Source organism: Sparus aurata, chromosome 24 (assembly GCF_900880675.1).
Source record: "Sparus aurata chromosome 24, fSpaAur1.1, whole genome shotgun sequence".
Classification (NCBI taxonomy): domain Eukaryota; kingdom Metazoa; phylum Chordata; class Actinopteri; order Spariformes; family Sparidae; genus Sparus; species Sparus aurata.
The window spans coordinates 9,353,162-9,373,393 of record NC_044210.1 but is presented as its reverse complement, the minus strand read 5'-3'; the positions used below and the strand labels follow the sequence as shown (position 1 = coordinate 9,373,393).

Genomic DNA, 20,232 nt, shown 5'->3' with positions numbered 1-20,232 from the left:
AGTGTATAACAAGATATCGTAATCTAATTAGCTTTAGAGCTAATTAGCTGTTATGTGGATTTAAATTATTAGACAGAGCCAAGCTAGCTGTTTCCCCGTTTCCAGCCGTTATGCTAAGCTAAGCTAGCCAATTAGTGAGTGAATCCAAGAGGTCATGTTGTGTTTCTGAAGTTAGTTTAGCGGAATTGAGTTTTTTTTGTGTGTGTTGTGTTGAAATGTTACCGTTATTTAGCTAACGTTGCTAACATGCAGATACATATTGCTAATTTGAGTTGAGTTGTAAATTAACATTGCAGATAAAACAGCTAAGCTAACAGCCTTAGTGAGTCTGTTTGCTACTATTTGCAAACGTTAGCCATGCAGTATTTGGTTATGTTGCTTTTATATTGCTTGTTGTGTAGAATTGTTTCTTTTATTTGGCAAATGTTAAGGCAAGTGGATATATTTAGCTTATTTGTTTGACCTGAGCATTTCACCAATGTAACTGATTAATTACAAAACCTGAGTAAAATATTGCGTTACTTGCTTTACATTTTCCTTCCGTTAGCTTGGCGGTGTTGATGTGTTGTGTTCCAATGTTGCTGTTATTTAGCTAACGTACATTAACAAGCACATATATTTAAGCCAATTTGTTTGAGTTCAGTTGTAGGTTAGCCTTACCGGCTTAGTGGAGCACAGTCTGTCAGATCTGATTTACAAACTTGTTGTCTTTAATAAAAATAAGACAAAAAATGTTTGTTATCTTCTATCATTATTATTATTTCCCCAGCTTTCTGCTAACTTGTCCAGCATCCTATGCCTGTTGCTAATTGGTCTGCGTAGCATGATTTGGGTATGTATGGGCATATTTACTGGTATTTCCTTCAGACCTTGTAATGCATGTTTAATAAGTTGTATTCCCATTTTACTTACTAATCTCAAACTACTTCTATTCCACTTGTATTACAGTGATTGTTAATGTTATATTTGCTTAATGCTGCTCTGCATGGCTAACGTATGCAAATGTGGTTACTGACAGTATGCTTTTTTGTGCTCTGCTTGTGTTGCTTCCTGTAACTCAGCATGATTTGTGCACTAAGTTGAAAATGATGATTTTATCGTAGTAATGTCATTACTCTTGATATCTTATCATTACATTACTTACCCCTCATTGCTTTCAGGGCATGTTGTCAAAGGACTGCAGTTTATTAGCCAGCTGGCACATTTTAAGGGAAGTTGATCAATGTGCTTTGTTCTTATCAAGTACAGTGAAAAAAATGTCTTTTTTATTGACTGTTTTAAACACCTTTCTCTGGCATTACTCCCGTGCTGCATCAAACATTATGCACCTTTTACTACTACTTTGAAAAGAAAACAGCAGGTTGTTCTAAATAAATATAAAAAAGGCCATAGCCAATATAAAGTTAACATTTTGCTTTTATTGGGGCAATCGGTGGAGGAATTGGAAAGCAGAGATAAAAGTAGATAAGCTCTGGACTTGAACTCAGGACACCGCAGCATGCATGTTAATCGCCTCTGTCACCTGAGAGGCAAATATGAATTATTCTTTTGATCAGAAAATCCTCTGATGGCTTCGAGAGCAGTTTCATCAGCTGAAGATTGACACTGCGGTCAAGTTAACGTAAGCAACATCCACCCTGTCAGGCCGCAACAGCGTTATGTGTGTGACGTGTCTCAAGAGAGCAGGCGGTGGAGCCCCCGCTGGCTCTATTGTGTTTGATTTCTTGTGATCCAGCCACGTGAAAATAGAATTATCTATTCATTGTGCACCAGTGGCACGCCGGCTCCCCCGAGCCTAAGGACTGCAGGACAATTCACGTCGGTTTCTTTGGCTCCCTCGAGCATGACAGCTGCGTTCAAATCCACGGGCATCTATAAATACAGCACGGATAATAAGGCGACGTTCACCTTTGAGGTGTTTGTATGCAGCAGGAGCTCATGTGGAACATTTCAGCCATGAACCAGGGAGAGGCTATGTTAGTGTTGTGTCTCTCCATTTAACTACTAAGTCTTATTGCGCTGTGTACTTTAATGGCTGCTGCTATGCGAACTGCAATTATGTTTCCCCACAAGGATCATTCAAGTTTCATCACTTCACTTTGTCTCATCTCCAAGAGAGGATTATCACGACTTTCTTAGCGGCAAGTCATTTTAAAGCATTGTCATATATTGAGGAGTGACTGACACGGCTGCACTTCGACACACTTAAATATGACTTGTAAAGATCATCAATATTGAGCAGAAATAATGAGATGTGTCATGGAAGAGATGCAAAAAAAGGGTTCTTTTGATCAGAACCTTGCCGTGAGGCTGCGTTTCACACCGAGCTCGTGTGAGACGATGAAATGTTAGAAATGAGTGTCAGCGGCTTCTAAAATCTGATGTTACTCCTAATTACAAGCGAGCAGAAAGCCCTTTTGGAAATGAACCTGTGAAGCAGGAGACATGAGGCAGGAAATTAGGTTTGAACGTGTGGGAATCAGCAGCTCTTTTACCCTTTACTGGGGTGCCATTCAAGTGAGGACTAATATCGTACGATTCCTTTCATCACTGATTCATCGCTTAATCGTTTTTTCAATTGATTTTAAAATTTCCAGAGCGCAAGGTTGAAGTCTTTGATTGGTTTTGTCCAACCAAAAGCCGAAGTGGACCTCGAGTTAAGTGTCTTCTCAGAGGACATGAATTAACATTCAGTGAACATTTGCCTGGCGAATGATTTATCATGTAATATTAATGTACCGTCGATCAATTCTGTTTAGGCACTCAATATCCAGTGCTTCTACTTAATGCATGCAAACCAGGGCCCATCAACTAAATTTGTCCAAGGGCCAGAACTTTCGAAGCGGACACTGTGGGTGCTGGATTTTCAAATAAATTGGCCAATTACCGTTTAATACTTTTATAATATTAATGTTATTTTTATCGGCAGACCTCAGCGCGTCCAGACTCCTAAAAAAAAACATGAGAAATCCACAAAGATAAGGAGGCTGGAAGCTTGACTAGAAAATGCTCTCAGACTCAGACCACAGCCAAGGAGACAGTCAGTGCTGAATACAAAACCCACGGTTTGCCTTCCAATAAGAGAATGTCTCTATTGCAACACCAACTCCTCTCTGGGATAACAAGTAAAGCTAAAGGAGGCAAATCTTCAGTCAGCGGTTACAGACAACAGTTGGTCAATGATAATAAACCAAAGTAGGATGCAGCGACATGGTAGGGGACGCTTCGGCGGCCTCTGTGACCACCTCAGCCATTTCTCTGACTTCCTGTAGTTTTAAGATAAATAGTGTATTTGAACACACATCAGCGCGCATGGAAAGTGATTGGTTGGCTGGCTTTGTTAAAGTCTATTGGCTGGAAAGCTTGCATCAAGTCACGTGATGTAGTTTAGAGATGGAAGAAGCTTGTTCACGTTTACACAACAAAACTACTTGGTTGGATTTAACCATCAAGATCACGGGTAGGATTAAAATGACAGGTCATGTTAACTTTTGGTTTCTTACAGGACGAAATACAAAATCTTTTAAGTCTGGGGTTTGAGTCCTGGGCAATCAGACCCTGCTGTTGGTTTCACACTGTTCCACTGATCAACAGCTGGTGGCAGTAATGAGCCAACACCCGGGGCAATCCATCAACAATGATGGCAGTGAAGAAGAAGACTGACTGCAAGTACACAAAGATGTAACTGATACACAATTAATTAATCATGTATTTCTTATAAACTGCCGTTTCGCATGGATGAAAGTGCACCGGACCCATTTGACTGTAAATGTCAACGTAATGCTGATTTAATGTGCAGACACATTATCGCTGACATCTGCCTGACAGCCATTACGTCGCACAAATCAGTCTGATGCAGTTACATCTCCCAAAGTACTTTCCTGTTGAGACATTTCACATTTAATGAAACTCAGATTTCCATTCTTATTACGGAGAGCCTCTCTACAGTCAGAGTCGGAGACACGAGGAGAAAAATGGCACGAAGGGATAAACTAATTTATCGCTGATTGACTTTTCTGCTGCCTCATCAACATTTTCCCACATGGAGGACAAAGGCATCTCCCGCTGACAGAGGTGAAAAGGTAAAGTAACTTCGGTGCATTCTTCAGTATCGTCCTCTAAGTGCCATGAACTCGTCCGTGCGATTTACCTTGTATGGTGTTCCTCTGCTACACTGCACATTAAATAAACTGGCTTAAATAAAGTCAGAGCGGACTTTGTTTTGAGATTGATTCAAGGACCTGCTGGTTATTACATATAAACATTTGTTTGCTTATAGCCATTAATGGCTGCGTTTTGGAATCTTTACCAGTAAACACTCCAATCTGTGAATAAACCACTTCAAACATGCTCAGCGTGAACGTTTCCCCTGAGTGGACCAATGCCTCCAGTGCCCGATTTTGTGTCTGCACTGACGGTAAATCATTATGTTACATCAGGGATCACTTAATGTCTCTGTCTTCGACTCCTGGCATTCTTTTGCTGCTTGTCATGGCTGATCAAGACGCCGGCTGCCTCTTTTTTGAACGTTAACACATGTCTTGTGTCCGGACAGATTCAATCAAAAGATAAGGATCAGGATGCCGGTGACCTCGTCTTCACGTTCAGTTCAATCAGAGAGGAGAGACGCTGAATGCCGAGACTGATTTCACCTCGTGTCAGGAATGCGGAAGTCTGTTAGATGTGTGTGAAAGGACAAACCTTCACATGTTGGCTTTATGACAAAATCCCTGTTTGCTTTGTGTCTGGACCGGATGGGTCGTGAACTCATTGTGGATTCACCTTATTGGCCTTTTTTAGCTCCACATTGCATCACCGGCTCTGAACAAAGTGGTGGCTATTGAATATTTTGACAGCAATTGAGCAATTTGGGCTCGTTGTGCAGAAGCCGTTCTTTGTATTGCATTTTACCACCGTAATGAAGGGAGTAACTGTAACCGTCAGCACAATTAAACTCAATTAGTTTCCACTGTGCCATCCCGTGAGAGAATCATATTGATCTTGCATTAACTTGAAATTTCAGGAAGTTGGAGAGAGCTTGTTTGCAGTGTGCCAAAAAGCTCAGCACATACCGGATTACCCGCGAGGCCTCGTCAGACATGAGCCCCCTCTCTGCTTCATTAACATGCTCATTAGCATTTTTATAAGATTCGGAAGTGAACATTTTGTCTTGAAATCCTGAGGAGAAAACAAGCCACGAGGCTGCGAATTTGAGGAAACCGAGGGAGAACCTGGAACAATCGGCTCGATGGCACACGGACCGTAGGTGTGAGCTCGCGTCTATTTTAAGTCGAGCGTTTAGCAGACAAACAGGGGCAGACTTGCTGCACTGCAGCCTCTCCCAAGGGTGACAAATTCAGTAAATCCCCGTCCATTCCGCTGTCTCTGCAAACACAATGACAGAAAGCCAAACGTCTGCCAATGTTCAACTGACAGGGCGGCTGCAAACTGTAAATCAAACTCCCATGTTCCCAATGAGAGTGCACATCAGTTCGTGTGGTACGATGTTTTGAAGATGCCTCAGCGTCCTTATTATTGCTTTCAGAGAGTTAAAAAAATAAACTCTATCAACACAGAGGAACATCTGCGTTGCCGCGGATTCCTTTCATGTGTCCAAATCCAACATTTTCAAAATCAACGCATCTGGCAGCTTTCACATGAATGACTAATGAATGATCGTGGCTTTGGCAATCAAACTATGATTAAGGCATAGTTAGGATTAAAAACTGAGATATTGTGCATAATATGCAGTTAAAGTGTCTGATACTAAATGTACATATGTATCAAAAGTCATTTTGTGCCCGAGTATAAAATGGACAAGTGAAAATATATTACAAATACATTTAAAGGTGCAATATGAAGAATCTCAAGAAGAAATTAAAACTCAGAATTTCTATATTTACGATATCAATGAGGTAATAATACAATCTCAGACATATTTATTTTTTCAGTGAGTGAAGAAACAAGCTGTTTGTCTCCAGAGTGCTGTCTGAAACGAGAGAGGTGGCTGTGGATTCAACAGGTGACCGGTTCTTACCTACAGTACTGCACCTCTGAATGTGTCCATGTACTGTAAACGATGGTTCAACCGATCATCATATCCAATAGTCACCATTTTTTCCGGTTACAAGAATCAGTGTTTTGCTTTCTTTTTATACACTTGCCGATAAAATACATTAATTCAAGAATGCACTACTTTGGTTTTTGTTGCAGCATGCGATCTGCAAATTAACGAGTAATGACGGTAATCAAACAGATGGGGGGTTTTTTTCTACTAGTATTGTGTCGATGAGTAGAGAACTGGTATGAGTAAAATTCAAAATAGTGTTTGAGACACCTCTTAGGGCCTTCCTAATATAATTAGTACAGGAAGGTTTCAATCACCACTAAAAGTTCCTCATTAAATGTGGTGCAATAAACTGTTCTGACCAAACTTGTGGCAATTGATTAAACAGGAGTTTCCTCACAGTCTCATAGGAACCAGCTGCTTGTACCTATTAGAAGTGATGCATCTTAAGGGATTTCCTTATTTAATCAATCGCTGAGCCGAGGTGTTTGCCACTTGATTCCCATAAATCACTGTGTAAACAGGAGCCGCCACCGAGGCACCGGTGTTTCCAAAAGGGGGCACGTATGCAGTGCAATTACTGATCGAACTCTCTCAGGACTGAACTTTGTGAGAGTCCAACTTCACAGAGTAATAATACAAAATGACTGCACGTGTGTTTCATAATCATTAGAGAGACTTATTATGATTTTATGTTTCTTCCTTCCTTCAGTGTTTTGTAGGTTCTTGTGCATGTTAAGAGATCCTGAAGTGAGAGCTCCTCTCTCCCACAGAAAACACTGCTCCTGAAACGCCACGTCAGTAGCCCTGCCTCTTATTCTGTGACACTGTGACATCACTACGTCACCATATCAAACATGTAGTAACGAAAATAAAACTGTGAACCTGAACAGAGCATAATTACTCCCCTTTAAACGTCCTTGTTATGTATGGTTGCACACAGAGTCCTATAAAGTAGGGCTGCTTTTGCTTTGTCACATGTCTAAGGATTAACCAACAGTGAAATTGAGTCTAACTGACACCAGATAAGCTCATAAAGCTCCAACCCTGCGAGTTAATCAAGCCGGTGTCCAGACAGAGGGCACCACAGCTCGATGCCTTTGCACGGTCGAGTGAGTGCCGCACATGTTTGATGGGATCTTTACGTAGGCTGTCACACTCTGCGGCGTACGCGCCGTTATGTGGGGTGACCTGATGAGATAAAAGGCTTTAATCCCTTATTGATTCTCTTTATTAAAAACACAGACCTTTTTTTTTTTGTTTTTTTAAGGCTCTGGGATTGCGCACCAGAGGCAGCAGCTCATTATCAGGACGGAGGATAGTTTGTACACTATCACAGTGCCTGCGTTTGGTGTTTGTTCCGACTCACCAGGTCGCTTCAACCCTTTCCAATTATTTGTCCTGATTACCGCGATCATGTTATGACAGTCTGCGTCACCGTGTACAAACCCAAAGGGAAAAAGAGGCTAATTTCTTCTACAGCACACCTTGTTGTTGAAATTGGTTAGATATTAGAAGCTGCTTTGCTCCCCTGCAGTAATAAGTCTTTTCTATTTTACCCAGAGCCCAAGGCCAGTGCTTGGCCTCTCTGAAAATTGAACCAGTGTTCATTTTATGCTTATGAGATTCACTTCACGATAACTTATCTCACATGCACTCAAAAGGACGGGCCAAGCTCAGCGAAATGTCACTTTGAATCAGCGGGGAGCGGAGAGCGTCCGGGGCCGAGCCAAGGTGCAGCTACAGATGTTGCTCCACATAAGCGGGGGCCCTGTCTGAGCTGAGCTGCTCTGCAATGATTAACTGTAATGTGATGTGTGTCACACGGCATTTCATTTTTGTGCTGTGGGAGTTTTACAGCTGCTCCTTCAGCTGCTGCCAAGAAGGCGAAAACAGTCTTGTCTCCAGAATTAACATATAAATAAAGATCCCAAAGGATATGATGATATTTTGCCATGAAGGATACAATAAAAGTACGCTGAATTAGCTATTAGTCATTCTTGTTTGCAATGTAACCATGTATCTACAGACAACCATCACTGGATTACACCAACACTGAAGCAAACTTAAAAACATAAATAATTCTAAGGCAAGTTCTGCAGTCACTTGGGAGAAACTTTATTTCTCAGATTTCTAGGCATGTATATAGACATACATTTACAATGTACATCTAAGATAATGGTATACTAAGAAACTGTAAGTCAGCCTGAATCTAAAAATATGTGAATCACATCTATCTGTATATAATTGACTGAGTTATGACTCCGAGAAGCAGCGCGGTTCTCCACAGAAAATTTGTAGCGCTTCCGGGTTTTATAGTACCTTAATTGCCTCCATGAGCTGTGTGTCACAGCCCCTGCTGCAGCTCTATCTGCCACATTTTAGTGGTGAGTGGACCACATCAGCAGCATAATAATTTCCCGTTGTTTCCTAGATCACCTGCATGCTCCTGTTTCTTTCACTTCACACAGTATCTTTCGCCCTTTCACCGCACCCACAGAGTTGTGGGGAGGCTGAAAAACTGTATTGTATCTAGAGTAAAAGCAAAAGAGGAGCAGCTCCGGCAAGAGGGCAGCAGTGTAATGGAGCGGAGACACACTAAAAGCGGTACAACCAAATTATATACAAAGGTCTAAAATTCAAGTACCTGCACCGATTAGTCAGAAAATGTTAGCACCCCTTGAAAACCAACTTATAAATTGTTCTGCTTTAACAACTTATTAAGTCCTCTTCGTGTTAAAAGGTGCGATATGTTATAAGGAGCAGCGTATCACAACATTAACCACTAACTGTAGTGGCCGATAGCTACTTAGCCGAGTTAGCCGTGCAGCTAGTGGTCCGGACTAAGCGTCAGAGCAGCACGGGAACGTTGGGCCAGAAACGTCAACATTTGCTGGTTATCTTATGCAGTAATTGACAAAATTATCAACGGATTCGTCATTAATGAAAATAATTGGCGGGTTTTCAGTCCTACACATTATGTCACGCATCCTTTTTTTCCTTTTCATAAACTTACCGCCTACACTACCCACAAGGCAATTTAGCCTCTACCACATGCAGCACAGAAGGCTCGGCCTGTCGACACCAACGTCCCTAAAAATATGTTGATTTTGATTATGTTTTTGCGCCTATACCATTGCAGTAAAATACACAACTTCCTGTTTACAGTTTAAAGTCCACAACCAACACAAGTGTCCATTTTATAAAGATGCTGAGAATTATGATTTATGTGATTCTCTGAGTTAAAACAAATGTGTTTCATTGTGTCGGAGGCTCGGTCCTTTTCGTGTTGAACAATAATGAGTGAAATGTTTCATTTAAACATCTCACTCATTATTGCTTTAGTGTTTTACACCCATGGCTCTGATCCAACCCACGCAGTGTCAAAACATGCATAGATGTATTTGCTCATCTTTCCCAGACTTGTTTTGACAAAACTGCTGTCACCGCTTCAGCAAAATCAAAAACAAGTACTGTGTGTACTGTGAGCTGAAACACTTCATCTTTTGTTCAAGTGGTCACTCAAAAGAAAAGGATTCACCCACATTTTTAAACGATCAGTTTATCATTTGTGTCATTTTTTCTGTGAAAAGGGGACACACATTTCCTGGTTTCAGCTTCTCTGTTGTGAAAATTGGCTGCTTTTCTTTATCTTGCGCGATTAAAAGAAATAACAATCTTAAGTTTTTTTTTCCACTGTGTTGGACAAAACAAGACATTTGATGACAGGTTAATGGGAAGATTCATCAAAAATGGAAACACCTGATGGTTGCTGCCCTAGTTTGCAGTTCAATAATTAAAAAAGTTTAAAGGGGCACTATGTAGTTTTGATAAGAGGTTGGTTTACAATACAAACTTAAAAATGTTTTGTTTTGTTTTGATAACTGAATAAACAAGTTGTTCTCAGAGAAAAATAAGGTCCCCCAAACACCGTTTGAAGCTAGAAAGGTGGCAGGGTCCGCCACTTATAAACAAAGTAAAACAGTATGAAATTGTGTTGTCCTTTAAGGTCAGTTTATTCAGTTATGAAAACAAAGAGAGTTTGTTCAGGCATAAAAATAAGGCAATGCAGATCTTTCTTTTCCAACAAAAATGTCAACAACATAGTGCACCTTTAAGTTTTAGGAAAAAGTTTACAGAAATGTGTGATTTATGCACATTTCTCCAATATAATCAACAAAAGATTCAAGCCGGAGCACAGTATTTCTTTTATCAGAAGCTCAGTCCAGTAAAAAAAAAAAGAAGCTCAGTTTCAATGCATCGGACAGTGGCAATTCCACAAATGGAAGGTGGGCTGGAGCTTTAATTTCCTGTCCCGGCGCAGGAGTATCACATCTGAGAGCAATAATACAGCTGCATAATGAGACTCCATCGCTCTCCCTCAGTCCTAAGGGAGAAAGCGGAGGAGGAATAGCTCCACTAAGGATTTAGGTGAATATAATGAAGGCTTGTGTCTGTTTATGTGTGTGTGCCTCGCCTTGAATGTGTGAGGGAGGGAACTAGCAATCTGTCGGGCGGGACATTTTCCTTGGTCAAACACTGAACACGCCCAGCAGCACTTGATTGCTCTCCGGGTAGTTGAGCCTATACTGCTGCCGATGTTACAGAATGCCTCCTGTATAAGGTCAACAGAAGTAATGCAGCACAGAAGGAGGATTAGGTGTGAATTATTTAGTGGGGGTTGATTTGAAATTTCTTGATACTGCAACAATGGCATGGGGAGAGGAAATTTTAAAAAAAGGGATGCAGACGGATATTTTGAGGGGGCTGTTGCACGAACCTGAACCCCCCCCCTTGCACCATTTACCGGACAGGTGTAAAATATGGTCATTAACTAACCACAAATCAGTTCTTCACTTGTGAATTGTTTGACGTGTTAAAGATCCGGTCCACATATTTATCAAGGCATACATAAACATGCTCCAATGTGTGTCTGACATTGAATTATCTCATTCAAATCCTTAAAATAGGCAAAATGATCAAATGTTGGCATGCACTGATATGTAAGTTACTACAAGGGGATGGAGGCGAGTGACGGGAGAGGAGGTTGCCGAGCCAGTGACCACAATCCTAGACTGTGTTTCATCATTTGTAGGTGCGACACCGCTGGATATTTCTGTGGAGACCTCTGGAAAATTTCCAGCAGAGTTTGTGGCAACAAAAGGTTTTACTGAATGCATGTGTAATCTAATGACATCTCTGTTTCTGTAGCTTTACCGGAACACAGTTACACTTTTTTGTTTCTTAAATACGTAATGCTGTCTCATGCTTTCTGTTACTCCCCAGGCTCAGTTGTCACAAAATAAGGGAGAAAAATTGCCCGAAAAACGTATCAACATATCCATGGTTTGCAAAAAAACGTACATTTCCGACACTTATTCTAGCAGCTGGGTTGGCTAGTAGGCTCCCCTCCAAAAACCAGACGAAAATGTACACCTTGAGTGTGAAAAAAGCCATCGAGTGTCAAACTCTGCACACAGTGAAACTCAAACATTCAGAATGAGAAGAAGAAAGACACATTATCGACTCGAGGGGGCTTTAAAGACGAATGAAACATTATTGAAGGTGTGGTTTCTTATTACTTCTGTATTCAGCTTAACACTGAGATCTATCGAGGTGATTGTGACTCGGCATTCTATTCATCACGGAAAGGAAAAAATTTTAAAGTAGATTTAGCAAATTTGAGTCAGTATTTGCAAGCATTTAATCCTACGGAGGTGTGTGCGAGCTTGCACGATGGGCACCTTTCTTTCTCCTCATCCTAACTTACTGGCACGGCCCCATTACAGTGATTCTCTCCCACTCGGCCATCACCACCCTCACATGTAGCTGAATGTCTGATGTGTCTCCCTCACTGTCTCGTGGTTGCACCCTCATCCAAAACGCAACTGTCCACGGCGTTTTGCATTGACAATTCCCCCGGGCACGGTAGAACTGGGTAGAAGAAACTCATATATACTGGAGCAATTTTCTATCATTTCAAGACTGTTCAAGTATTGAAATGATAGATATTGGTTTAGCCTGTTGAATTTCAATACGTGATGCTGACGGTGGTTTAACTCGTTAATGAAGCCCAGGTAATTAAACCGGTGTGTACAAATATGCACTAGAACACAAACTCTAATAAAATGTTATGAAGGGTTTCATGGACATTTTCAAGCCTTATCATCCCAGATTTCACTACAGCTGTGAGAGTAATTTCACTTGATTTGGATTTTTTTTTTTTTTTTTTCAGATGATACCCAGCCCACGCCCTCTGTCTCTGTTTCTCCAGCAACTTTATCCCGGGCTTGTGCACGTCCTTTCTTCCTCCCACGTCCAGACCTCATTACCCAATCAGCCCATATTTTCCCACTAGTGTCCTCATACGAGACACTGCTCAGGGGGGAGCTTATCTCTTCCTCTCCTGGCGTGGGGTTTAATCTCCTCTGCACTTAGAGAATCATAAGCCGGGAAAAGAATAAACACTCAGAATCAAAACTGTAGCCTCAGCACTGGTGTGCTCCTCATGCTGATTGGGGCGTTATTGACTGAGAGAGGAGCAGCAGTAAATTGGGCTCGCTCTGTGATGGATTGCACACAATGAGGCTGCATGAGGGGCTTGATTTAAACAAAACTCCCGATTGCAAATCATTCGATGGTAAGCACAGTGATCAGGCGGGAAGTGAAAATTGAGCAAAATCGGTGATGGTTAGGGGGGGGTAAGGGTGCATCCAGTTAAGGAGGGGATCAATCAAAGGTGGCAGCTTGTAATGAGGAACAACATTATCCAGGTGAAGTGAGACCTCAATCCTCTTTCTCATCTTCTTGGAGGTTGATGCTTTTATTTTGAAGGGGATATTCATTTGCAGATGTAAATTAAAAATCGCAATAAAGTATAAGCTCTAACACCTTTTTTTTATTATTATTTCAAGCCCAGATGTGGGCAGCCAGATGTTGCCTCCTGGCCGGGTTGAATGCCATCTGGAGGATTTAACACATCCGCCTTGGTTACTCATGAGAGGCAGCGCGCAGAAAGAAGAGAGAAATCCTACCTCGGACTTTGCTGCTCGGTCTGGAGAGCACGGAGCTGTTCGTGCAGCTGATGTTGTAGTCGCTCACTTCCACGCTGAGGTTCCCCTGCCCCACGCAGCCCACCGACACCTCCACCACGCTCACGTTCAGCGCCTGCAGAGCCATCCTCCTCCTGTGGCGACGTCTACTGCGCGTAAAATGACATGAAAACTGGAGAATCAACTCGTCTTTCTGTTCATAACAGCAGGAGAAGTAGGGGGGGGAGGGGGGGCGTCGGGAAAGTTGGAGGAAGGCCAAACTGAAGTGTGGTTATTTTACAAAAAAACTGGAGCCTGGAGAAAAAACGCGCGCTGTGACGGGTTAATTAACGTGGAGCGGCGTGGGGAGTCCCGTGAACGCACCGCGCACAGCACCGGACTGTGAAGGAATGAAGCTGCTGCTGCTGCTGCTGCTAAGGCAACTGCGGACCTCTCTCTCTTTCTCTCACTCTCTCTCTCTCCTTTCTTCACACATACAAACACACACACACACACACACACACACACACAATCACACATACGCACTCTCTCCATTCAACTCACGATTATTACTGTACAAGCCAGCACAAACAGGCTCCTTATCCATGGCTGCAGGAGGGGTGACACTCAATGGATGAAATGAGTTTATATAGCATTTTTTTTTTTTTAAGGGAAGCTGGGGGTGAAATGCATAATGGAAAAGCTGTCCAATGACAAACCTGCACCTCACCAAGCATTTTAGAATCTTTTAGCACACTTTTTTGGTTTTACAGCCCTTGAAGCTGCAGTTGGTGCAAATTTTAGTGATTAAACGCTCAAAAATGTACAAAGCAACGTGTAAAGAAACATCAGTTCTTCAGGTGTTGCAGAGATATCTAGTTAGTGTGAAGTTAGCATGCTAACCGGCTAACCCACCTGTCATTCTGGTAAACAACACAGCCCGCTCCCCTGGTGTTCCAAGCTCAAGGCCCACATCGCTAGCTGCATTGCTAAATGTGCTAAGTAACGGTAGGGCTGGGTATCACCAATCGTATTCTGCGATAATCGATATATTGCAAGGAATTTCATCCACGATACATCCTGATATCTGTGTCACTGAAGAAATTCAGAATTTATTGATTGCACTGAATCCATTTCACAGGAATTACAAAACATTGTCAATCAATTTCACATGAATGACAGCCAAGTAAACAAAGAGTATATTGCACAGTGTCTCTTCTTAACACACACACTGACTACAACTATCAATAAATATCTATATGTGTGGGTTTCAGAGCTACTTAAACCATTTTTTTTTTTTTATTTGGTTGTATACCTATGTTTGAATAAAGATAAAGCTGTCCTCCGAAGAGGGGTGGTGGTGGTGGGCCAAAAAAATAAAAAAAATTTTTTACATTTTTAAATATCGATATTTGGCACCAGTGTATCGATAACGTACCTCAAGACGAAATATCGCGATATATCGTAGTATCAATATTTTGGCACACCTCTAAGTAACGGTAGCTACAACTGGAAGCAGTTAGCCATTACTCTTATGCTATCTTTTGTTGGGAGGATAACTGTGACAGGCAGCCAATTTTTAGATGTTGCACCTTTGGAACACCCTGTGGGGAGGCTGTAGCTCAGGGGGTAGAGCGGGCCATCTGGTATTTGGAGGGTGGCTGGTTCGAATCCCCGGCTGCATGCGGAAGTATCCTTGAGCAAGATACTAAACCCCACATTGCTCCTGACACCTTGCAGTGTGTGATAAGCGTTATAGAAATGCAAGTCCATTTACCTTATAAGTTCTCCCAAAAAAATGTAATTCAGCCACTCACCCCTTTCGTTGTCCTTTACAGCACACAGAGCTGCATGCTATCACTTTTAGTTAAAGTGAAGATTTCAGGTTGAACCCTTATTCTTAATTTTATAGATTTGACTTTTGCATCTGAAGTTGTATCCATTAAGCGCGTGTGCAGAAAGAAAATTGCCGTGGGTGGCTGTTTGGGCTCAGAGAGATAGGGACGTAATTGCAAATTCGAAACCACTTAAGACTCTCAAGAGCTACAAGAAAAAACAACAACAAACATCTGTATTTTGGCAAGCACATTCATTGCCCTTAATGAGCCGCTCTGTGTGTGAAACTACAAGCAAAAACATCAATTTTGTACAAGAGTGAGAGAGTCTGAGACTGGGCCAGATAGACTGAGTGTTACTCCTAAAAAAAAAATATCAAAGACACTCACTATCTACTTGTTGAGACAGCAGCAGATATCTCATCAAGAATCCCATAAAGCTTCAACCGGACCTACCCGGATGGCCCTCTTGGTTGTCAAGTTCTCAAAGGTCTCCATCCCTCAATCACAGGATCCGTGTTGCCAGTTTTGTCAGTACAACACTTTCCCTCAATTGTTAAAAGTACAATCGATAACAGAACAATCTCTTTCTCTCAAGGAAATGAGGCCGTCAGTTTCTCTGCCCTTGTGAAAACCCTCCAGGTCTTGCAGGATGTCAGGAGGTATCATCAGAGGGGACAAAGAGCCACAATCCTGCAAGGTTAAGAGGAGGGAGGTGGCTACCTTTTCCTAGATTGTCTGGAGATTTCAAGCTTTAAAGAGGATGGTGTCACGGTTACAAAATAGTTTTGGGCAGAAGCACAGACGCACTTTTACTGCGAACACCACTGTCTTGTTTACATTATGATTTGTTTTAAAATGGAGAATTTCTCAGACGTTTTTTTATTTTTATTTTCTAAGCCTGTGGAACGACTGTTTAATTTTCCGTTTTGTTATTTGGCCGACCCGTGGGAGGAAGGTGAGAGGTTCTGGGCCTCCTGATGTGCAGCGTGATGACTTTGTTTACGGGAAATGATCTCTCGAATGCCTCTGGGTTCTGTTCATGTTTTACAGCTTGAGAAATGATACCGATGCTCCAAAAATGTCTGGAGGCAGCGGGGGACAAGGAGGGGGAGTTAGTGTGCACTGTGGGGGAGGAGGGCTTCGCTATTTGTGTTTTGGATTTGTTGCTGTCAGTATTGCTGATGGTTTTACACGTGTTGCTGCCACTGTTGTTACTGCTTTTATATTGCTCTTGTGTGGGAGGTGTGTTGGGCTCCATGCTGTTGTTTCTTCTACATTTTTTAAGATAAAGGCTTATTGAAGGAAAGCCAAAAGTCTCTCCATTCTGCTTCCTCTCAAACCTCCGATGTTGTGAGTTTGGCAGCTGCTCCGTATTGATTTTCATTGTATCGAGGTCTTTACACAGGTCATAACCAGCATGTCTGATGAGATGAGGAGCTGTTTGCCTTCTGATCCTCCAGGGTGTCAACACATCCGGCGAAAGTAGAGCTATTTTTTTTTGGCACTTCAGGAGCACTGAAATTCCATGTTCAAACATGCAAAGGCAACACAAGTAAAGCACAACAGATTTGCATATGGGTGAACATCAGGCTGCTCGTTTTTAGAATTCACCAGTGCTGCAGGACAGGCTTTACCACTGAGCATCCACCAATCAGGCACAAGTGAAAGGTGACCTTTAACATGACAAAATTATTTGTTGCTGCTTTGTGTCACTGCACGAGTGTGTAAAACCTTGGGGCACCATAATGACATAATAACACACATGAACTTAAAGACTGAGTGGAATTCTTTTGAAAGGCAAATTGCTTTGTAATGTCTCAGGACCTACACGACGTAAACCAACCGATTAGTCTTACTCTCAGTACAATCAGTCACATAAAATAGAACAGCCTTGACCTTCAAAAGGAATCCAACTAAGTAAAAATAATAATGCTATGATATCAATTTGACACTACCGGCAGTGATAACCTTGTAGTTCACTGGTGGTCCCATGTGGCGTTCCACAGGGTTCAATCCTCGGACCATTAATCTAACTAATATGATGTTAAAGGGCATATTTGTAACCTTTGTATGCGGACAAATCATTTTTCTTTTAGAAATAATACAGAGCTACAGAGCTTGTAGGAAGGTTCAGAACAAAAGTAACTATTTTACGAAAAACATTACTATGATTGTGAATCAGTAATGTATTGTTTATCCCTGTGGAAGAATTCTGACAGTTGGTTCCAGCTTCTAACAAGCTTTGTGAGCCAATAGTACAACGACGTTGGTATCACTTGGTGTCTGTGTTTCAGCAGTGACAAACATCCTTGGTAGTTTGTGGGGATAGAGGTAAAAATGGCTGGCCTAACGTTAGCTAGCTACTGTTAGCAAAAAAAGAAGCCCTAGCTTTTAGTGTTCGCAAAATTATTGGGTCATTAAAGTGTTTCAGAGGCTCCCCTACAAAGCAAGGATTTAATCTAATTTCTCTAGCATTATTTAATATTATTGAAGTTAATATATGCACTGTAATAACTAATCTATTCACTTTATTTACTCATGGTGATGATTTTATCGCCCCGGTGCAGACAGAGATGTAGTCAACTATAGAGCAATGAATTGAAACTACCTTTGGTGTCCATGGCCTTAGGTGTGTGTACTTGGAGTTCTTTGACATGAAAAAGTTTGCTAACTGCCAGTATCGGCTTTCTCTGTCACCCAAGGCTATTGTCCTCATCCCGTGATGGGATTTGCAACAACCACTCGCTCACGTGTCAGTGCAGCACCAGCAGACATTTAAGTTAAAACCCATCGACCCATAAGAACCTAAGGCCCCTGAGGAATGTGTGCCTCCAAAAAACTTGCCCGTAACCCCCAGCTCTGCAGTCTGTCCAGATGTTGACACAGCTTTTTCCTCACCACATGGACTTGCCTAAGTTTAACTGAATCTCATAAAACAGAATCAAATGCTGAAATCAACCGCTAGCGTGGGTCATAAAATTAGATGCAAACTGTCCAGTGATGTACTCTTTGGCTGTATGTATGTTTATATACAGTACAGTCGGTCGCAAACTATAGAGGAGAGCATGTCGGGGTAGGCACAAACAAAAAAAATGGAACAGATAACTAAAATCAGCTGTAATCACCAAGCATATTCTCTTATCTCAGCGGTGCATGTCCCCGAAAAAACAACTTTAAAGTGCTATCGTCAAGGTTACAGACAGATTTTGAGATGTTGGAAGCTTGTGTCTGAGTGCGAGATAACGGCCTGCCTATCTCATCCCAAAGCATTAGCGCTTTCATCCATCAGTATGAGGAAACTGCCGGTGATGTTTGCTTTGATTCTCTGTCTGACACACAACACACACACACACACACACACACACACACACACACACAATCCTGTGTTTTTGCACACAGGGCCGAGACAGGTCCTGTCTCTATGTCTTACGAGCAGCTCATGAATAGACATGATGCAAATGTCAGCAAAGGAGCGGGGAACAAATACTTGGGCTGCAGAGCCGTAGTTAACATGCAAGCTAGCAAAACTCCATAGCAGGCAGAGTTCTCTGAAGAAAGAGAAGACTGCCCTCCTTCTCTAATTAATCTCAGCGGGATAAAACTAGGGTTTTAAAGCAGTGTGGACGCTGGTGAGTGCTTGCTATTGATAGCAGGTTACACAAAATATCAGTAGACAACATAATAACACCCACATACACCCTGCTTTTATTAGAGATTGTCCACTACTTGACGCGAGGTTCATTTTAGAACAAAACAGCCATTGTGAGCTTTTTTAAGTGGGTGTACAGGTGTTGGTGAGCGCCCTGCATCTTCTGCCAGTCTTTGCCTCTGGTGATCTTTGCTACATGTTTGAGCTAAACTCAGCACTGTACTGACATCTGCTGGTCATATGTTAAATCATATCATATGTTACAAGCAACATCTTTTCAGTTAGAAATACTGTTTATTTGGCAAAATGGTCACAAGTTTCACATTTTTATAGGAAAACTATGCATGACATGGTTAGGCCCCAGAATGAGCTACCTGTAGCGCAAGTTTCAGTGCTTATTACCAAGAAAGTACAGAGGTTTCTACTGCAATTCAGCGATGAAGACAAAGAGAGAAAAGTAATTTAAAAGTATCTAGGTGTCTGCAATTAGTAAAAATACATTACAGTTATTATTTACTGATTTACTGATACGGATTTACTGTAAATCAAACTCTAGATAACAGTATTTATACCAGGGCCCCGTCACAACAAGCTGTTAGATAATCTGGTAATGTGAGGTTAAAGGTCCAGTGTGCAGGAGTTTGTTTGTTTTTGCATTTAGCGGTGTGGTTACAAATTGCAACCAACTTAATACTCCTTGTCTTGCCATTCCCTACGGTGGCCACTAAAAAGTACAACAAGGGAAGGAACAATGGGAAAGGCCATCTCTGGAGCCAGTGTTTGGTTTGTCCATTCTGGGCTACTGTAGAAATATAAAAGGCCCACTCTAACATAACAAAATCAACTATTATTTACAGGTGATTACACACTGATGAAGACATAAATAGACCAATATTCTATTTTGATCCCTAAACCCTCCTACATCTTTCAGACCTGTAAGCCTCTGAACTGCTTGCAGATAATATCAAATATGTTTTGTCTCTACGATTTAAAAATCAGGTTTATTACACCTTAAGTAACGGTAAATATTGTAGCCTTGAGGCCAACACTGGCTAGCATGCTAATTTTGACAGAACCTTGAAATCTGACCTCCATATCATGGTGAACAGAATAGACTACCAGTGTTGACCACACCTCCTCACTCATGCAGATTTAAATTTTTCAGTTTCTTAGTTACCACAGTAAGTTGTTGTACAACACTTATCTTATCTCCATTTTGTTTATGTTTGCTTCCCACTGAGATCTCATGAGAAGGATCACGTGTAAGCCTGTCAGTCTGCACAGCCATGAGGCTAGAGAACTAAAGCCCCACCCCGTCTGCTGCACTGAGCACGGTTTGCTGTTTATTTTTTATTTTTTAAATTAATATTGAAAGTGCCAAGATCTGTCACTGTGCTTCATTTGGTCTTTGGTAACAAAATTGTCAAGTATGAAGCAGATATGATGAAAGTTTTTTGAGATATGTGAATTACAGACAGACAGACAGAGATTGCTTGCTTTATAGTCAGATAACAGTGATCCAGCATATTAAGTAAATACAATGAAAGTCATTCTTACTATGCATCATTTCAAATGCTCACTTTGTATAGATCTTGTGAATTTTCTCACCTCTATCTGTATAAACTTGAGGAAATGACCACTGAGGAC

General features: G+C 41.6%; 1 protein-coding gene across 1 annotated transcript in view; it reads right to left on the bottom strand.

Annotated features, from left to right (window-relative positions):
• The window catches only part of cckbra (cholecystokinin B receptor a), a 46,994-nt gene extending 33,404 nt beyond the window's left edge, over positions 1-13,590 (bottom strand). The window contains exon 1 of the mRNA XM_030409720.1: positions 13,102-13,590. Coding sequence (XP_030265580.1) covers positions 13,102-13,246 — 145 coding nt within the window. The 5' untranslated portion in view covers positions 13,247-13,590. The remainder of the gene's footprint in view (positions 1-13,101) is intronic.
• Between the last annotated feature and the right edge of the window lie 6,642 nt (positions 13,591-20,232).